Raw genomic sequence first — 19,746 nt, 5'->3', positions numbered from 1 at the left:
ACCTCATGACTTACTATTCCCTTCCTCTGTCTCACTGACCTCATGACTTACTATTCCCCTCCTCTGTCTCAGTGACCTCATGACTTACTATTCCCCTCCTCTGTCTTAGTGACCTCATGACTTACTATTCCCTTTCTGTCTCAGTGACCTCATGACTTACTATTCCCCTCCTCTGTCTTAGTGACCTCATGACTTACTATTCCCCTCCTCTGTCTCAGTGACCTCATGACTTACTATTCCCCTCCTCTGTCTCAGTGACCTCATGACTTACTATTCCCTTCCTCTGTCTTAGTGACCTCATGACTTACTATTCCCTTTCTCTTTCTCAGTGACCTCATGACTTACTATTCCCTTCCTCTGTCTCAGTGACCTCATGACTTACTATTCCCTTCCTCTGTCTCACTGACCTCATGACTTACTATTCCCTTCCTCTGTCTCACTGACCTCATGACTTACTATTCCCTTCCTCTGTCTCACTGACCTCATGACTTACTATTCCCTTCCTCTGTCTCACTGACCTCATGACTTACTATTCCCCTCCTCTGTCTCACTGACCTCATGACTTACTATTCCCTTCCTCTGTCTCACTGACCTCATGACTTACTATTCCCTTCCTCTGTCTCACTGACCTCATGACTTACTATTCCCTTCCTCTGTCTCACTGACCTCATGACTTACTATTCCCCTCCTCTGTCTCAGTGACCTCATGACTTACTATTCCCTTCCTCTGTCTCAGTGACCTCATGACTTACTATTCCCTTCCTCTGTCTTAGTGACCTCATTACTTACTATTCCCTTCCTCTGTCTTAGTGACCTCATGACTTACTATTCCCTTCCTCTGTCTCAGTGACCTCATGACTTACTATTCCCTTCCTCTGTCTCAGTGACCTCAGGACTTACTATTCCCTTCCTCTGTCTCAGTGACCTCATGACTTACTATTCCCCTCCTCTGTCTCACTGACCTCATGACTTACTATTCCCTTCCTATGTCTCACTGACCTCATGACTTACTATTCCCTTCCTCTGTCTCAGTGACCTCATGACTTACTATTCCCTTCCTGTCTCAGTGACCTCATGACTTACTATTCCCTTCCTCTGTCTCAGTGACCTCATGACTTACTATTCCCTTTCTGTCTCACTGACCTCATGACTTACTATTCCCTTCCTCTGTCTCAGTGACCTCATGACTTACTATTCCCCTCCTCTGTCTCACTGACCTCATGACTTACTATTCCCTTCCTCTGTCTCAGTGACCTCATGACTTACTATTCCCTTCCTCTGTCTCAGTGACCTCATGACTTACTAGTCCACCTGTCTGTCTCTCTATGACTGTAACAGAGTCAACCTGTCTGTCTCTCTATGACTGTAACATAGTCCACCTGTCTGTCTCTCTATGACTGTAACAGAGTCCATCTGTCTATCTCTATGGCTGTAACAGAGTCAACCTGTCTATCTCTCTATGACTGTAACAGAGTCCACCTGTCTGTCTCTCTATGACTGTAACAGAGTCCACCTGTCTGTCTCTATGACTGTAACAGAGTCCACCTGTCTGTCTCTCTATGACTGTAACAGAGTCCACCTGTCTGTCTCTCTATGACTGTAACAGAGTCAACCTGTCTGTCTCTCTATGACTGTAACAGAGTCCATATGTCTGTCTCTATGACTGTAACAGAGTCCACCTGTCTGTCAAACAGAATTATAGAAGAGACACAGAGGACAGACAGAGTTGTAGAAGACACAGAGGACAGGCAGAGTTGTAGAAGACATGCAGAGATGTAGAAGACACAGAGGACAGGCAGTTGTAGAAGACACAGAGGACATAGAGAGCTCCTACTCCTACTGCTGAAACTGGTCCGATCGACATTAACCTTTCCTCTGGTTGGAGGACGACAGAGCAGGCGGCCATTTTGTGTTGAAAGTTCAGGGCTAAATAAAGGTGCTTTGTAAATCACTGAGACACATGGGTAATCCCCTAGAACAGAGGCACACAGGCCCCCCGGTCCCTGGGCACATGTCTCAGGCAGCCCACCTGTTGTCCGCCGGTGAGCGAGTGATCGAGCCAGCGAAGGCCCTGTCTATGACATCCATTATTTAGGGCCCCGCCGAGCGACTCTCATTTTCCAGCGGAATTTGAGAAGCCGTGTAGAACACTGAACAGCTGCTGCCTGACCAGTAGTCTACCACTCTGCAAACAACTTATCTGAGATCAGTTTACACTCCATGTTTACTGGCTGTATGTATGCCTTTTAAATATGCTGTATGTTTTACATGGTAAAGGTTAGAACTTCTGTATCCTACTTGGATATCTTGGTTAGTATTAATCTATGTTCCACACTACAATCTACTTACATTTGGTATTTGCTGTCAGTTTACACTCAGTGAGAACTAGAATCAGACCTTTGGTATTAAAACAAATGAGATATTGGGTCACCAATGAGCGACAACAGAGTGGATCAGGATGTCTGTTTGAATAAACGAGTTCCTTTTGGAAGTGCGGGTGTCCTCAGTCATCTCAGTTCCCTGTATTGTTCCAGTAGAGGGGCTCCATTACAAATCCATCCACACCATAAACACACTGTCTCGTGTGTCCCACAGTACTGACACCATTCTCCGGTTCCATCCTTCCTCTCACCATTTCTCTCACTCACTCTTTCTCTTCTCTGTATGGACACATTTCTACAGTGGTTTGTGGCTTCAGAGGTCTAGCTAGGCGTTGCAAAGCTACCAGTAATTTACAAAAGTTACTGGAATCTTCAGTCATTTTGGTAAGTTAACAGAAAATCTGTGGCAATCTATCGTAACTTTGGTAATTTATACTTGATTTGTTTTATTATATGTTATTGATTTGTTATTTCTGTCCATATCGTCCATGAGTTTCTAGTAGATAGACCATATGGTTGAAGTAAAAATAGCCTAATTAATTTTTAAAAGGGCATCTAATCAACAATGGCATTATTTTCAATGACCTCTGCAACTCTTCCAACTGGTGGCTTTTATCACACCTGGCACCAGTTGGACTCCAAAACATTGACAACAAATACATGTTGACATAGTAAAATAACTAAAATAGTTTCATGCTGAAACTCACAATATAACTTGATGGTTTTGTATTTAGGATAATGTTTGACAGCTTCATCATTCTATTTTCTGTTTCAAAATCATCTTATTTAATGATTTCATATATTTTACTTGTGATAAGGCCGGAGAGAGGACCAGAGACTATTAGACACCTTTGATAACCTGAAATACCCAAAAGGGCCACTAGATGTCTTGTGACAGATTACATAAAATCCTTGAAAGATACCAATATAAACTTGTAAAGTTTACAGTAATATATATCCTGCCTTTGCAACCTTAGTTCTAGCCATCAGATATCTTTCACTGAGTTGGTTCCTGGTCTAAGTCATGAGCAGGAGGGAAAGAGATAGAAGAAGATGATGTGAGCTACAGGAGGAAGCAATGGGTTAATTTGAGAAAGAAAACAGAAACCACAACATCATGAGTAGAGAAAACCAAAGATAGGAAAGGATCTCCAACATGCAAGCCAAGAGTTGTTTTGTTGTGCGGGGGGATTTGGAAGGTCCTAGACAAGTCACGTAGCAACACTGGTGATCAACCCCATCAACAACAAAACATATGATAACGTTGTTAACTAAGAAACGGGGGAGGGGGAGGGGGGGGGACACAGGCTACAGCACAATCAATCGTTAAAAATCAAGTTAAAAAAACAGATCAGAATCAACACCCCGTGACAAAGTTAAATCTGAAATATCCAAACTCTTAGAGTCTGCAGGAACATCCCTCAACCACCACTCCTGAACCCCCCCCCCCCCCCCCACCCCCGTAAGGGAAGCACGCAGTTCAGCTGAAAACCACTTCATACTGAAACAAAGGCACGCACACCAATCTATGGACTATGGAAAACCGCAACAGAAAGATGACAATAAAACCAACTTCCATGCATCTAATCACCATTTCAGCTTGTTTGTGTGTGTCAGAGTATACTGGTAAGACGTTAGTGATCTGCCCAATGCAGATTCAGCTATTCATCCTCAAACCATCATGTCCCTCCATCAGATACAGTTTCTTACCCGTAAGCCAGCCTGTCAGATCAGAGAGAGATAGACATTGACAACTGGTGACATCACGTTTAGAATCAGAATTAGATTCACGCTTTAGAATCTAAGAATGGCACGCAGAGATGCACACCACACAAGACACAGTCCCGCCTCCACACTCAAAAGAGAATGAATGGGCGGGGCTTACAGTCCCACCTCCACACTCAAAAGAGAATGAATGGGCGGGGCTTACAGTCCCACCACTCTAGAGAAAGAAAACATTCCATTTTACAATCCAAGGTATTTTTTAAAAGATGAAAATCACTAGATACTGCGGGTAAGAATAGAAACGGGCACATAGATCATTCAAAATGATCAGCTGTGAACAAAACAGGTGGTGTAACAGTATGATATTCTACAACTAGTTTAGGGTTGAAAAATTCTGGTAACTTTCCCAATGTCCCAATCTTGTAACTGGGATTTCTGGAACATCCTGGGAAAGTTATGGTAATTCTACAACCTTACACTAGTTGAACATTTTCTACCCTGTAAAAGATGTTAATAAACATGAAATACATGATATTGTCACATACACTGGACAGATGCAGTGAAATACGTTGTTTTAATATGACACACGTCCAACAAGACAAGGAGTCTCACTATGTCATAACGTACCCATAAGGCCTCTGGATGAACGCTGGATGGATTTGAGGAACACCAAATGAGAAACCTGGAATAGGAACAAGTTGTTTTTAACTCTACCGTTATGTGTTCAATCTAAAGCTTGAACTATATACACATATTATAAATGCATTATAATCCCATTATATCAAATGTGATCAGTGCTTCCAATGTAACTGCTCAAGTACTTATAGATCAGGTAGATGGTAGGAAAAAAACACATTTTAAACATTTGGTGTCTGTAAAAATAACCTATCTTCATTCACACTAGCTTCACTGCCTGTTCTGCTAGTCCCCCCCACTACAGTACACTTTGTCTAAATCCCATGTTACACATCTACCATACTACACACCGTGTGTTAACATACTGTAAGCAGGTGGTTAGTTTGCTCGTTTTAGCAGCTCGTCATTGTTTGTACGCCACCTTGGTCGTCCAAGCTGTGAAATAAACGTGTGGCGCAGCCCTCCGCCAGCGCGTCCATCCCCTCACCTGGCTGCATGACCCTGGGCTTGGCCCCCAGGTAGGCCAGGTTCACATTGGCTTTCCGGCCGTCGATGATGGGGTTTGGGTCCTTGCAGGCTCGGTCCGCAGACGCCCGGTCTGCCATCGTCACCTGAGGGACGGAAAGGGAAGAATACAGAATAAATACATGTTTCCGTTGTCTGAATTGATCAGATGTTCACTCAGTGGGGGGGTTGGCTAAAGCTGGTCATTGAACTACAATTCATTTAAAAGTATTGATCACGTCTCAATAAGAAAAGCACGAGGGTATTACAATCAGAATAAGGAAAAGTGTAGAGAAAAATGTTCCTTCATTAGTTGAAGGTAAAGACATGGTTTATGAAGCACAAGTCAGCATTTCTAGGATGATTCCATCACATCACCGTGGACCTCGTGAGCCCAAGACACCACGCCTGAGCTTCAGCTGATACTCAGCAGAACAGAACGGTGAGCCCAAGACACCACGCCTGAGCTTCAGCCGATACTTAGCAGAACAGAACGGTGAGCCCAAGACACCACGCCTGAGCTTCAGCAGATACTTAGCAGAACAGAACGGTGAGCCCATTCCGGAACTGCAATTCATTGACCGTTCATAAATGGGCTACAAAATTGTGTGAATCAATAAGTAACATCAGACGCATTATGGATAGGCGAATGACAGCCTTTTTCATTCAAGACATATTGGTGCTGGATACATTTAAGATTCTACCCATAATGTCTGCATTTAACAATATGACAAACTAATTACGCAATCGATCGATCAATCAATCACAATGACATTCAAATGTACATCTATAATACTTACGAATCCATAACCTCTGGATTTGCCCGTCTGTCTGTCCGTTATAACAACAGCCTCGTCGATATCACCGAACACTTCGAAGTATTTCCTGAGACTGGAGTCCGTGGTGTGATATGGAAGACCTCCTACAAATATCTTTGTGTAGGTTGTGTCCTTCTGAGACGAGTGCATCATCATTTTTGCGGTAAACAGTAGGCAACAATGTTTTATAGAGAATGTTTTTGCAATCTCACAGAGATCAGTCAGCTCTGCGAAAGCACAGGTTATTTAGAACGATTAATTTAAGATAGGTTTCGTTGGAACTGAACAGACACTTGTTTCACGCGGATTTCCAATCGTTCCCAACTTCAGTTCAGTTTGACACTGCTTAACATAGGAGAGGGATACCACTGCTGTCTAAGTCCGCTTCGCCCAGCTGTCACGTCAAGGGGGCTGGGCCGTGAACACGCTCTCTCCTGGGCCCTCCCACTGTGGCATACGGGGTCACAGGCACCGACCAAACATGAACAGACCTCGATCATAGGATCGCGATACATTAGCTCATTTCAATACAGAACCCAAAATAACAACACGTCTGTCTGACATTGCTTTGGACTATTCCCACGTGTAAAACATTACTGTACTGTATTTGAAAAAAACGTTCATTTATTGATACCCCACTTGACATTTACTGTAAATCTATTAAATAATCTCCTCCAATCTAAAACACTATGTAATGAATCTGAGCTCAGGGTCCTCTAATAGTTGAGTGTCAGATATCTATCTGCATGTTGTTGATGTTGATCCACACACGGTAGCTCTGCATGATGGTGAAGTAACAGATACCACTTGGCTTGACCCTGACACACAAAACACACCTGTTGCGTCACACCACGTTATGGGGTCAACATGGACAGCTGACTGACCCACAACAAGGCACTAGTCTCTCATGGCTCCAAATCAACCCTTCTCCCTACGCCCTAGCCCATACTCCCTAGTCTCTCACGGCTCCAAATCAATCTACTCCCTACTTCCTAGCCACTAGTCTCTCACCAGCTCCAAGTCAACCCTACTTCCTAGCCACTAGTCGCTCACCAGCTCCAAGTCAACCCTACTTCCTAGCCACTAGTCTCTCACCAGCTCCAAGTCAACCCTACTCCCTACTTCCTAGCCACTAGTCTCTCACCAGCTCCAAATCAACCCTACTCCCTACTTCCTAGCCACTAGTTTCTCACCAGCTCCAAGTCAACCCTACTCCCTACTTCCTAGCCACTAGTTTCTCACCAGCTCCAAGTCAACCCTACTCCCTACTTCCTAGCCACTAGTCTCTCACCAGCTCCAAGTCAACCCTACTTCCTGGCCACTAGTCTCTCACCAGCTCCAAGTCAACCCTACTTCCTAGCCACTAGTCTCTCACCAGCTCCAAGTCAACCCTACTTCCTAGCCACTAGTCTCTCACCAGCTCCAAGTCAACCCTACTTCCTAGCCACTAGTCTCTCACCAGCTCCAAGTCAACCCTACTTCCTAGCCACTAGTCTCTCACCAGCTCCAAGTCAACCCTACACCCTAGCCAATAGTCTCTCACCAGCTCCAAGTCAACCCTACACCCTAGCCACTAGTCTCTCACCAGCTCCAAGTCAACCCTACTTCCTACCCACTAGTCTCTCACCAGCTCCAAGTCAACCCTACTTCCTAGCCACTAGTCTCTCACCAGCTCCAAGTCAACCCTACACCCTAGCCAATAGTCTCTCACCAGCTCCAAATCAACCCCACGCCCTAGCCCCTACTCCCTATCCCCTACTCCCTAGGCACTAGTCTTTAAAACACACAGGTGTAAATCTGAAATGACTGGTATAGGTAAAAGCAATATGCCAAAATTCCACCATCATGTTGGTGAAGCTATTACCATATTGCTTAAACCTATCAGTCATTTTCAAATCCACATTAGTTACTATCAGAGTATGTGAGCGGAGTGGCGCTGGAGTGGGGCGAGGAGCGTACCCAATTTAACTGGAGTGCTGAGCGAATTTCGTCTTTCTCTCCCGCTCCAATAGCGCTCACTTCACCAGCTCAGGGCAGGCCCCGCCCAGCATGCATTGGTGGTCTTCTTGTGTGCTGCTATATCCCCTTTCTTTAGCTTCTGTCATTGAGTTCGCTAAAGAAACTGATAAAACACACAGGTGCAAAACCAAGGTGACGTACAGAGGGACTGTGGTGATATGATGTCCCGAAAGCCTGATGGTGTACTTACTACGTGCACATGCTAAAAGAAAGGAATGAGATGGGTAGCTAATTAAGTGTGTCATTGTAGCATAGTATCTATAAACAAAACATCTGAGCTCTTAAACGTTTCCTTCATTTTTGTTCTATTATCTATACAATAGGCCATCATTGATTTTGGACCAATAGGCCTGGCATATTCCAAATTTCAAGGAGCTTTCCGTTTTGATTGGGTTATTTTGCCTATAAACCTTTAGGCCTATACCTATAAATACATTTTAAAAACTCTGCATCCCTGCCCAGCCTGGCAAGCGTGGCCAAATGGTGTTTAGCATCCCCAGTGGCTCTGAAAGCGCGGAGAGGATGTTCTCCGCTGCTGGTCTGCTCTTCGGTCCAAACTGGTGTTTCTAAAAATTTATTCAAAGGCTGTGGCTAATGGCTTTTAATGCATTTTTCGTTTAATTTGTATTTAATTCTAAGTAAGTCACAGCCTATATGCGCAATTTATAGACTGTAATAATTTAATACAACCAAATGTTGTTTAAATGCTGAGCTCTTAATGTTCCCTGACTCTCTACCAGCCTAGTGTCGCTTCACAATGTCTTTCTTTGTAGGCAATAGGCTTGAAATAATTGAAATAATATAGCCTAAATAATTAATTGTTGTTCCTTCTTAGGCTCCCTGTCAGGCTCCTGACCTATTTACAACCTATTTACAGTGTTTATACTGTATGCTGTTTACTATAACATTTTGAAATGATTAGCGCTTCTTACATTCACCCTTTCATGTTTATTCAAATACGTTTCATTCAAATCATATGGTTTTCAATACTTCAAAACCAAATAGTAGGTCCAGGTAATTACAAATAGATGGGTGTTGGTTAAAATGTGATTTTAATCAATGGAGCGAATTTGGAGCGGCAGTTTTGACTTTCCCCTGTGAATGCAGAGCGGTTGGAGACGATGTGTAGCGCTGGAGCGGCATCACTCCAAGAGCGATTTCCGACCGCTCAAATACTCTGGTTACTATGGACTAGTGCAATGGTAGGGAACCCTGTTCCTGTAGTGCAGCAGGTCATGTAGGATTTTGTTCCAACTAGGCACCACACATCACACCTGACCAACTGAGCTAATTGATCAGTTCAATGATTGCCTAAATTCAACAAACCTGGTCTTTCAGGTCAGATATTTCCCTGGACCAGGGTTGTCTTCCCCTGGACCAGGGTTGTCTTCCCCAGGACCAGGGTTGTCTTCCCCTGGACCAGAAGGTGGGGGTCAATTTGGAATTGGAGCAACAGAGAAGCAGCTGAAGAATTGGTCTGAAACTCTCTCTTTGGAGTGACCAGACAGCCAGCCAGGCGGCCAGCCAGACATACACTATTGTGACAAGGTGCTGGATCTGAGGCTGTGGCTAAGGCAGGCAGGATCCCCTTACAAAACCAAGCCACAGACGGAGTCCCTGTAAATCTAGCAGTCAAAAGCAGCTATCCAGACAGCAGTGTCCCCAGCACGGCCATTTTGGGATACATCCCAAATGGCACCCTATTCTTGTGGCCAAGTTGTGCACTATATAGGGAATAGGTTGCCACTTGGGGCAAAGTCCTCTTCATGTAGAGCTGAGCTCACAAAAAAACACCTGTGTTGACAACTCAGTCTGTCATCCATAGGTCTATGTACTGCTGTCACACAGGACAGTGTCTGTCACAGGATAGTGGCTGTCACAGGAGGGTCTTTCACATGATAGTGTCTGTCACAGGATAGTGTCTTTCACAGGATAGTGTCTGCCACAGGATAAGGATAGTGTCTTTCACAGGATAGTGTCTTTCACAGAATAGTGTCTGTCACAGGATAGTGTCTTTCACAGGATAGTGTCTTTTACAGGATAGTGTCTTTCACAGGATAGTGTCTTTTACAGGATAGTGTCTTTCACAGGATAGTGTCTGTCACAGGATATTGTCTGTCACATGATAGTGTCTGTCAGGATAGTGTCTGTCAGGATAGTGTCTGTCACATGATAAGGATAGTGTCTGCCACAGGATAAGGATAGTGTCTGTCACAGGATAGTGTCTGTCACATGATAGTGTCTGTCAGGATAGTGTCTGTCACAGGATAAGGATAGTGTCTGTCACAGGATAGTGTCTGTCACAGGATACGGATAGTGTCTGTCACAGGATAAGGATAGTGTCTGCCACATGATAAGGATAGTGTCTGTCACAAGATAGTGTCTGTCATAGGATAAGGATAGTGTCTGCCACAGGATAAGGATAGTCTGTCTGTCACAGGATAGTGTCTGTCACATGATAGTGTCTGTCAGGATAGTGTCTGTCACAGGATACGGATAGTGTCTGTCACAGGATAAGGATAGTGTCTGCCACATGATAAGGATGGTGTCTGTCACAGGATAAGGATAGTGTCTGTCACAGGATAGTGTCTGTCACAGGATAGTGTTTGTCACAGGATAAGGATAGTGTCTGCCACAGGATAAGGATAGTGTCTGTCACAGGATAGTGTCTGTCACAGGATAGTGTCTGTCAGGATAGTGTCTGTCACAGGATAAGGATAGTGTCTGTCACAGGATAGTGTCTGTCACAGGATAAGGATAGTGTCTGTCACAGGATAGTGTCTGTCACAGGATAGTGTCTGTCAGGATAGTGTCTGTCACAGGATAAGGATAGTGTCTGTCACAGGATAGTGTCTGTCACATGATAAGGATAATGTCTGTCACAGGATAGTGTCTGTCCGGAAGAGGCTGTTTTGATCCCCACCTGTTTAGCTAAAAAATATATTTTTTAAAATATTTTTTGTTATCGTTGCCTATTTTGCATGTTATTTTGGCATTAATACACGTAATATGAAACCGCATACAAACATTGTCTCTTTTTTGCTTTCTTGAGTAAAGCAGCTCCAAAATGCAGGTGTTTCAACCTAGTTCAGTGCTTTCTGTGGTGGTGGAAAATACAGAGCGGAGGGTTTGGTGTCTGACGTGATTGGCTCAGTGTTCTGTCACTCCTGGGAATACTTGGTCACGTCAAAATCTATAGGGAAAGCTTGAAAATTCAAGCCTCTTGGGTGCTGCCATAGAGTTACATTAGAAGTGCCCATCCAAGAAGACTCAATTGGCCACAGATAAAATTACGTCACATCACATTATATCTACCATAGCTTTGATTAGACTGATCATGTCAACATCATACTTTCAAAATCTTTGCTAGCAAGCTAGACAAGGAGTCATCATCATGAATCAAGTCTACAATCTACTGGGAAATCCTTTTCAATCCTTGTCATATGAAGAGAAATTATAGATAAAACGTATCGGTGCTCATCGGCCATTGGACATAAACATTACACAACAAGTTGGAAATTGCAAATTCAACAACGAGTGGTTTGAAAGGAATCGGTGGCTGACTGCAAGTGCTGCAAAGCAATAACTAGCCTGCTATTCAGTGGGGAGGGTGTGTGGTCCAAGACTGGATTTAAGGGTCTCTTTTCCAAGCTTAAAATGTTAAACATTCACATGCAACACCATGGGCCAGAAAATATTGAACACATTGGCCAAGCCTTCAATTCAGTATGACTTCTGCCGCATTGAAAACAACTGGAAACTCAGAACTGGGAAATCTCAGACTTCAGTGAGTTCAACACAACTGGGAACTCAGAACTGGGAAATCTCAGACTTCAGTGTGTTCAACACAACTGGGAACTCAGAACTGGGAAATCTCAGACTTCAGTGAGTTCAACACAACTGGGAACTCAGAACTGGGAAATCTCAGACTTCAGTGAGTTCAACACAACTGGGAACTCAGAACTGGGAAATCTCAGACTTCAGTGAGTTCAACACAACTGGGAACTCAGAACTGGGAAATCTCAGACTTCAGTGTGTTCAACACAACTGGGAACTCAGAACTGGGAAATCTCAGACTTCAGTGAGTTCAACACAACTGGGAACTCAGAACTGGGAAATCTCAGACTACAGTGAGTTCAACACAACTGGGAACTCAGAACTGGGAAATCTCAGACTTCAGTGAGTTCAACACAACTGGGAACTCAGAACTGGGAAATCTCAGACTTCAGTGAGTTCAACACAACTGGGAACTCAGAACTGGGAAATCTCAGACTTCAGTGTGTTCAACACAACTGGGAACTCAGAACTGGGAAATCTCAGACTTCAGTGAGTTCAACACAACTGGGAACTCAGAACTGGGAAATCTCAGACTACAGTGAGTTCAACACAACTGGGAACTCAGAACTGGGAAATCTCAGACTTCAGTGAGTTCAACACAACTGGGAACTCAGAACTGGGAAATCTCAGACTTCAGTGAGTTCAACACAACTGGGAACTCAGAACTGGGAAATCTCAGACTTCAGTGTGTTCAACACAACTGGGAACTCAGAACTGGGAAATCTCAGACTTCAGTGTGTTCAACACAACTGGGAACTCAGAACTGGGAAATCTCAGACTTCAGTGTGTTCAACACAACTGGGAACTCAGAACTGGGAAATCTCAGACTTCAGTGTGTTCAACACAACTGGGAACTCAGAACTGGGAAATCTCAGACTTCAGTGTGTTCAACACAACTGGGAACTCAGAACTGGGAAATCTCAGACTTCAGTGAGTTCAACACAACTGGGAACTCAGAACTGGGAAATCTCAGACTTCAGTGAGTTCAACACAACTGGGAACTCAGAACTGGGAAATCTCAGACTTCAGTGAGTTCAACACAACTGGGAACTCAGAACTGGGAAATCTCAGACTTCAGTGAGTTCAACACAACTAGGAACTCAGAACTGGGAAATCTCAGACTTCAGTGAGTTCAACACAACTGGGAACTCAGAACTGGGAAATCTCAGACTTCAGTGAGTTCAACACAACTGGGAACTCAGAACTGGGAAATCTCAGACTTCAGTGAGTTCAACACAACTGGAAACTCAGAACTGGGAAATCTCAGACTTCAGTGAGTTCAACACAACTGGGAACTCAGAACTGGGAAATCTCAGACTTCAGTGAGTTCAACACAACTGGGAACTCAGAACTGGGAAATCTCAGACTTCAGTGAGTTTAACACACCTGGAAACTCAGAACTGGGAAATCTCAGACTTCAGTGAGTTCAACACAACTGGGAACTCAGAACTGGGAAATCTCAGACTACAGTGAGTTCAACACAACTGGGAACTCAGAACTGGGAAATCTCAGACTTCAGTGAGTTCAACACAACTGGGAACTCAGAACTGGGAAATCTCAGACTTCAGTGAGTTCAACACAACTGGGAACTCAGAACTGGGAAATCTCAGACTTCAGTGAGTTCAACACAACTGGGAACTCAGAACTGGGAAATCTCAGACTTCAGTGAGTTCAACACAACTGGAAACTCAGAACTGGGAAATCTCAGACTTCAGTGAGTTCAACACAACTGGGAACTCAGAACTGGGAAATCTCAGACTTCAGTGAGTTCAACACAACTGGGAACTCAGAACTGGGAAATCTCAGACTTCAGTGAGTTCAACACAACTGGAAACTCAGAACTGGGAAATCTCAGACTTCAGTGAGTTCAACACAACTGGGAACTCAGAACTGGGAAATCTCAGACTTCAGTGAGTTCAACACAACTGGGAACTCAGAACTGGGAAATCTCAGACTTCAGTGAGTTCAACACAACTGGGAACTCAGAACTGGGAAATCTCAGACTTCAGTGAGTTTAACACACCTGGAAACTCAGAACTGGGAAATCTCAGACTTCAGTGAGTTCAACACAACTGGGAACTCAGAACTGGGAAATCTCAGACTACAGTGAGTTCAACACAACTGGGAACTCAGAACTGGGAAATCTCAGACTTCAGTGAGTTCAACACAACTGGGAACTCAGAACTGGGAAATCTCAGACTTCAGTGAGTTCAACACAACTAGGAACTCAGAACTGGGAAATCTCAGACTTCAGTGAGTTCAACACAACTGGGAACTCAGAACTGGGAAATCTCAGACTTCAGTGAGTTCAACACAACTGGGAACTCAGAACTGGGAAATCTCAGACTTCAGTGAGTTCAACACAACTGGAAACTCAGAACTGGGAAATCTCAGACTTCAGTGAGTTCAACACAACTGGGAACTCAGAACTGGGAAATCTCAGACTTCAGTGAGTTCAACACAACTGGGAACTCAGAACTGGGAAATCTCAGACTTCAGTGAGTTCAACACAACTGGAAACTCAGAACTGGGAAATCTCAGACTTCAGTGAGTTCAACACAACTGGGAACTCAGAACTGGGAAATCTCAGACTTCAGTGAGTTCAACACAACTGGGAACTCAGAACTGGGAAATCTCAGACTTCAGTGAGTTCAACACAACTGGGAACTCAGAACTGGGAAATCTCAGACTTCAGTGAGTTCAACACAACTGGGAACTCAGAACTGGGAAATCTCAGACTTCAGTGAGTTCAACACAACTGGGAACTCAGAACTGGGAAATCTCAGACTTCAGTGAGTTCAACACAACTGGGAACTCAGAACTGGGAAATCTCAGACTTCAGTGAGTTCAACACAACTGGGAACTCAGAACTGGGAAATCTCAGACCTCAGTGAGTTCAACACAACTGGGAACTCAGAACTGGGAAATCTCAGACTACAGTGAGTTCAACACAACTGGGAACTCAGAACTGGGAAATCTCAGACTTCAGTGAGTTCAACACAACTGGGAACTCAGAACTGGGAAATCTCAGACTTCAGTGAGTTCAACACAACTGGGAACTCAGAACTGGGAAATCTCAGACTTCAGTGAGTTCAACACAACTGGAAACTCAGAACTGGGAAATCTCAGACTTCAGTGAGTTCAACACAACTGGGAACTCAGAACTGGGAAATCTCAGACTTCAGTGTGTTCAACACAACTGGGAACTCAGAACTGGGAAATCTCAGACTTCAGTGAGTTCAACACAACTGGGAACTCAGAACTGGGAAATCTCAGACTTCAGTGAGTTCAACACAACTGGGAACTCAGAACTGGGAAATCTCAGACTTCAGTGAGTTCAACACAACTGGGAACTCAGAACTGGGAAATCTCAGACTTCAGTGAGTTCAACACAACTGGGAACTCAGAACTGGGAAATCTCAGACTTCAGTGAGTTCAACACAACTGGGAACTCAGAACTGGGAAATCTCAGACTTCAGTGAGTTCAACACAACTGGAAACTCAGAACTGGGAAATCTCAGACTTCAGTGAGTTCAACACAACTGGGAACTCAGAACTGGGAAATCTCAGACTTCAGTGAGTTCAACACAACTGGGAACTCAGAACTGGGAAATCTCAGACTTCAGTGTGTTCAACACAACTGGGAACTCAGAACTGGGAAATCTCAGACTTCAGTGAGTTCAACACAACTGGGAACTCAGAACTGGGAAATCTCAGACTTCAGTGAGTTCAACACAACTGGGAACTCAGAACTGGGAAATCTCAGACTTCAGTGAGTTCAACACAACTGGGAACTCAGAACTGGGAAATCTCAGACTACAGTGAGTTCAACACAACTGGGAACTCTGAAAAAAACGAGCTCCGACTGGGAAAATACGTTTTGAGCGGTTATCCAACTCGGAATACCAAGCCGGGAACTCGGGCCTCTTTCTAGAGTTACGAGCAGAAGATCACTGACTTCATGACTCTACCTTGTTTTTTTTGTTGAGTCCCCAGTTGTCTTGACAGCACCATAAATCCAGAGAATAGCAGACTTTGATGAAAAAGTTTGATGAGAAAATTTACCCACAAGGACCACCTTCTGTTCAAGTGAGCACGGCACAACAAGGTGAGTCCAAAAATGTCTTGTATACTGCTGCATAAATGATGTAATATGCCAGGGTGTCACGACTTCCGCCGAAGTCGGCTCCCCTCCTTGTTCGTTCGGCGGTCGACGTCACCGGTCTTCTAACCATCGCCGCTCCATTTTTCATTGTTCCATTTGTTTTGTCTTGTTCCCCGCACACCTGGTTTTACAACCCCTAATCAACTGCATATCTTCCTCTGTTTCCCCCCATGTCTTTGTGTGGTTAATTGTTAAACATTTTTGCTTATTTGTGATTTTGTCGCACTTTGCACTTTTGCCTTTGGATGGAGGTTTGTTGGACACTGTTGCGTCCGCCTGTTGTTTGCTTCTGACGAATAAAGTGTGCGCCTGATCACAACTCTCTGCCCTCCTGCACCTGACTTCCACACCAGTAGATCACAACTCTCTGCTCTCCTGCACCTGACTTCTACACCAGTAGATCACAACTCTCTGCTCTCCTGCACCTGACTTCAACACCAGTAGATCACAACTCTCAGTTCTCCTGCACCTGACTCCTACATCAGTAGATCACAACTCTCTGCTCTCCTGCAACTGACTTCTACACCAGTAGATCACAACTCTCTGCTCTCCTGCACCTGACTTCAACACCAGTAGATTACAACTCTCTGCTCTCCTGCACCTGACTTCCACACCAGTAGATCACAACTCTCTGCTCTTCTGCACCTGACTTCAACACCAGTAGATCACAACTTTCTGTTCTCCTGCACCTGACTCCTACACCAATAGATCACAACTCTCTGCTCTCCTGCACCTGACTTCTACACCAGTAGATCACAACTCTCTGCACCTGACTTCTACACCAGTAGATCACAACTCTCTGCTCTCCTGCACCTGACTTCTACACCAGTAGATCACAACTCTCTGCTCTCCTGCACCTGACTTCAACACCAGTAGATCACAACTCTCTGTTCTCCTGCACCTGACTCCTACACCAGTAGATCACAACTCTCTGCTCTCCTGCACCTGACTTCTACACCAGTAGATCACAACTCTCTGCTCTCCTGCACCTGACTTCTACACCAGTAGATCACAACTCTCTGCCCTCCTGCACCTGACCTCTACACCAGTAGATAAACAGTTATATTGACTACGTCTGTCCTAGCTCTCTCACTAATGTCTTAATCAAAATTACAGATTGCCTCTTATCTGCTCGTCATCCCCTTATGCCATAGTTTGTACATCTCAATTGTCAGTAGAAACCACATTTGTTTAAACAAGTTAGCCATATCAGCTATGTTTTTTTAAAGGGCAGTAAATGAGGCTGAATGAACTGTTTCACTGCCAGATGAAGCTCCCCTGATAACCAGGTGTAGCAGTGGTAAGGATTCACTCCATGGTGTAGAAAAGAAAGCTCTGCTGTTGGGACAGCTTTATGGAGGCCCTAACAGTTTGTTCCTGCTATAGTGCAATTCATGTATTGTTTAGTGTTGTGTTGTGTAGTGGCTTTGCTGGCATGCACCCCACTTTTGTTTTGGGATTTTGCCCCACCAAGATTTACATGCTAAAATCGCCACTGCTGTCCGGCAACCTCTAACTCAGTCTCTTCTCTGGGTCACTGTGGAGAGCACTACCTCTAACTCAGTCTCTTCTCTGGGTCACTGTGGAGAGAACTACCTCTAACTCAGTCTCTTCTCTGGGTCACTGTGGAGAGAACTACCTCTAACTCAGTCTCTTCTCTGGGTCACTATGGAGAGCACTACCTCTAACTCAGTCTCTTCTCTGGGTCACTGTGGAGAGCACTACCTCTAACTCAGTCTCTTCTCTGGGTCACTGTAGAGAGCACTACCTCTAACTCAGTCTCTTCTCTGGGTCACTGTGGAGAGAACTACCTCTAACTCAGTCTCTTCTTTGGGTCACTGTGGAGAGCACTACCTCTAACTCAGTCTCTTCTCTGGGTCACTGTGGAGAGCACTACCTCTAACTCAGTCTCTTCTCTGGGTCACTGTGGAGAGCACTACCTCTAACTCAGTCTCTTCTCTGGGTCACTGTAGAGAGCACTACCTCTAACTCAGTCTCTTCTCTGGGTCACTGTGGAGAGAACTACCTCTAACTCAGTCTCTTCTTTGGGTCACTGTGGAGAGAACTACCTCTAACTCAGTCTCTTCTCTGGGTCACTGTGGAGAGCACTACCTCTAACTCAGTCTCTTCTCTAGGTCACTGTGGAGAGAACTACCTCTAACTCAGTCTCTTCTCTGGGTCACTGTGGAGAGCACTACCTCTAACTCAAGTCTCTTCTCTGGGTCACTGTGGAGAGCACTACCTCTAACTCAGTCTCTTCTCTGGGTCACCGTGGAGAGCACTACCTCTAACTCAGACGGTTAACTAGCACCACCTAGTGAAACCACTCTTAAAACACAACCTTTGAAAATAATATTGCACCAATGACACAGCATTTCCACTATGAAGCATACAGTAATATACTCAACACAAATATAAACACAACATGCAACAACTTCACAGATTTTACAGAGTTACAGTTCATATGAGGAAATCAGTCAATTTCAATACATTCATTAGGCCCTTAAATATGGATTTCATATGACTGGGCAGGGGAGCAGCCATGGGGGGCCTGGAAGGGCATAGGAGCACTGAGTTGGGAGCCAGGCCAAGCTAATCAGAATTAGTTTTCCCCCACAAAAGGGCATTATTACAGACAGAAATACTCCTCTGGTATTCAGACAAAAGCACAGGTGAAGAAGCCGGATGTGGAGGTCCTGGGTTGGCGTGGTTACACGTGGTCTGAGGTGAAGAAGCCGGATGTGGAGGTCCTGGGCTGGCGTGGTTACACGTGGTCTGAGGTGAAGAAGCCGGATGTGGAGGTCCTGGGTTGGCGTGGTTACACGTGGTCTGAGGTGAAGAAGCAGGATGTGGAGGTCCTGGGCTGGCGTGGTTACACGTGGTCTGAGGTGAAGAAGCCGGATGTGGAGGTCCTGGGCTGGCGTGGTTACACGTGGTCTGAGGTGAAGAAGCAGGATGTGGAGGTCCTGGGCTGGCGTGGTTACACGTGGTCTGAGGTGAAGAAGCCGGATGTGGAGGTCCTGGGCTGGCGTGGTTACACGTGGTCTGAGGTGAAGAAGCAGGATGTGGAGGTCCTGGGCTGGCGTGGTTACACGTGGTCTGAGGTGAAGAAGCCGGATGTGGAGGTCCTGGGCTGGCGTGGTTACACGTGGTCTGAGGTGAAGAAGCAGGATGTGGAGGTCCTGGGCTGGCGTGGTTACACGTGGTCTGAGGTGAAGAAGCCGGATGTGGAGGTCCTGGGCTGGCGTGGTTACACGTGGTCTGAGGTGAAGAAGCAGGATGTGGAGGTCCTGGGCTGGCGTGGTTACACGTGGTCTGAGGTGAAGAAGCCGGATGTGGAGGTCCTGGGCTGGCGTGGTTACACGTGGTCTGAGGTGAAGAAGCAGGATGTGGAGGTCCTGGGCTGGCGTGGTTATATGTGGTCTGAGGTGAAGAAGCCGGATGTGGAGGTCCTGGGCTGGCGTGGTTACACGTGGTCTGAGGTGAAGAAGCAGGATGTGGAGGTCCTGGGCTGGCGTGGTTACACGTGGTCTGAGGTGAAGAAGCCGGATGTGGAGGTCCTGGGCTGGCGTGGTTACACGTGGTCTGAGGTGAAGAAGCAGGATGTGGAGGTCCTGGGTTGGCGTGGTTACACGTGGTCTGAGGTGAAGAAGCAGGATGT

The 19,746-nt window shown here is 45.2% G+C and overlaps 1 protein-coding gene across 4 annotated transcripts in view; it reads right to left on the bottom strand.

Moving 5' to 3' along the window:
• The window catches only part of rbm24b (RNA binding motif protein 24b), a 10,737-nt gene extending 4,100 nt beyond the window's left edge, over window positions 1–6,637 (bottom strand). The window contains exons 1-4 of one of the 4 annotated variants that reach the window (XM_036936433.1): window positions 6,047–6,637; window positions 5,164–5,353; window positions 4,734–4,788; window positions 4,092–4,103 (exon numbers count right to left, since the gene is read on the bottom strand). In XM_036936433.1, the coding sequence (XP_036792328.1) occupies window positions 4,092–4,103; window positions 4,734–4,788; window positions 5,164–5,353; window positions 6,047–6,220 (431 nt within the window). In that variant the 5' untranslated portion in view covers window positions 6,221–6,637. The remainder of the gene's footprint in view (window positions 1–4,091; window positions 4,104–4,733; window positions 4,789–5,163; window positions 5,354–6,046) is intronic. The other 3 variants (XM_036936448.1, XM_036936441.1, XM_036936453.1) reach the window with 3 other exon arrangements.
• Window positions 6,638–19,746: the final 13,109 nt, after the last annotated feature.

This window comes from Oncorhynchus mykiss, chromosome 2 (genome assembly GCF_013265735.2).
Source record: "Oncorhynchus mykiss isolate Arlee chromosome 2, USDA_OmykA_1.1, whole genome shotgun sequence".
NCBI lineage: Eukaryota > Metazoa > Chordata > Actinopteri > Salmoniformes > Salmonidae > Oncorhynchus > Oncorhynchus mykiss.
The sequence above is the reverse complement of the archived record's forward strand: the minus strand, read 5'-3'. Positions and strand labels throughout refer to the sequence as shown.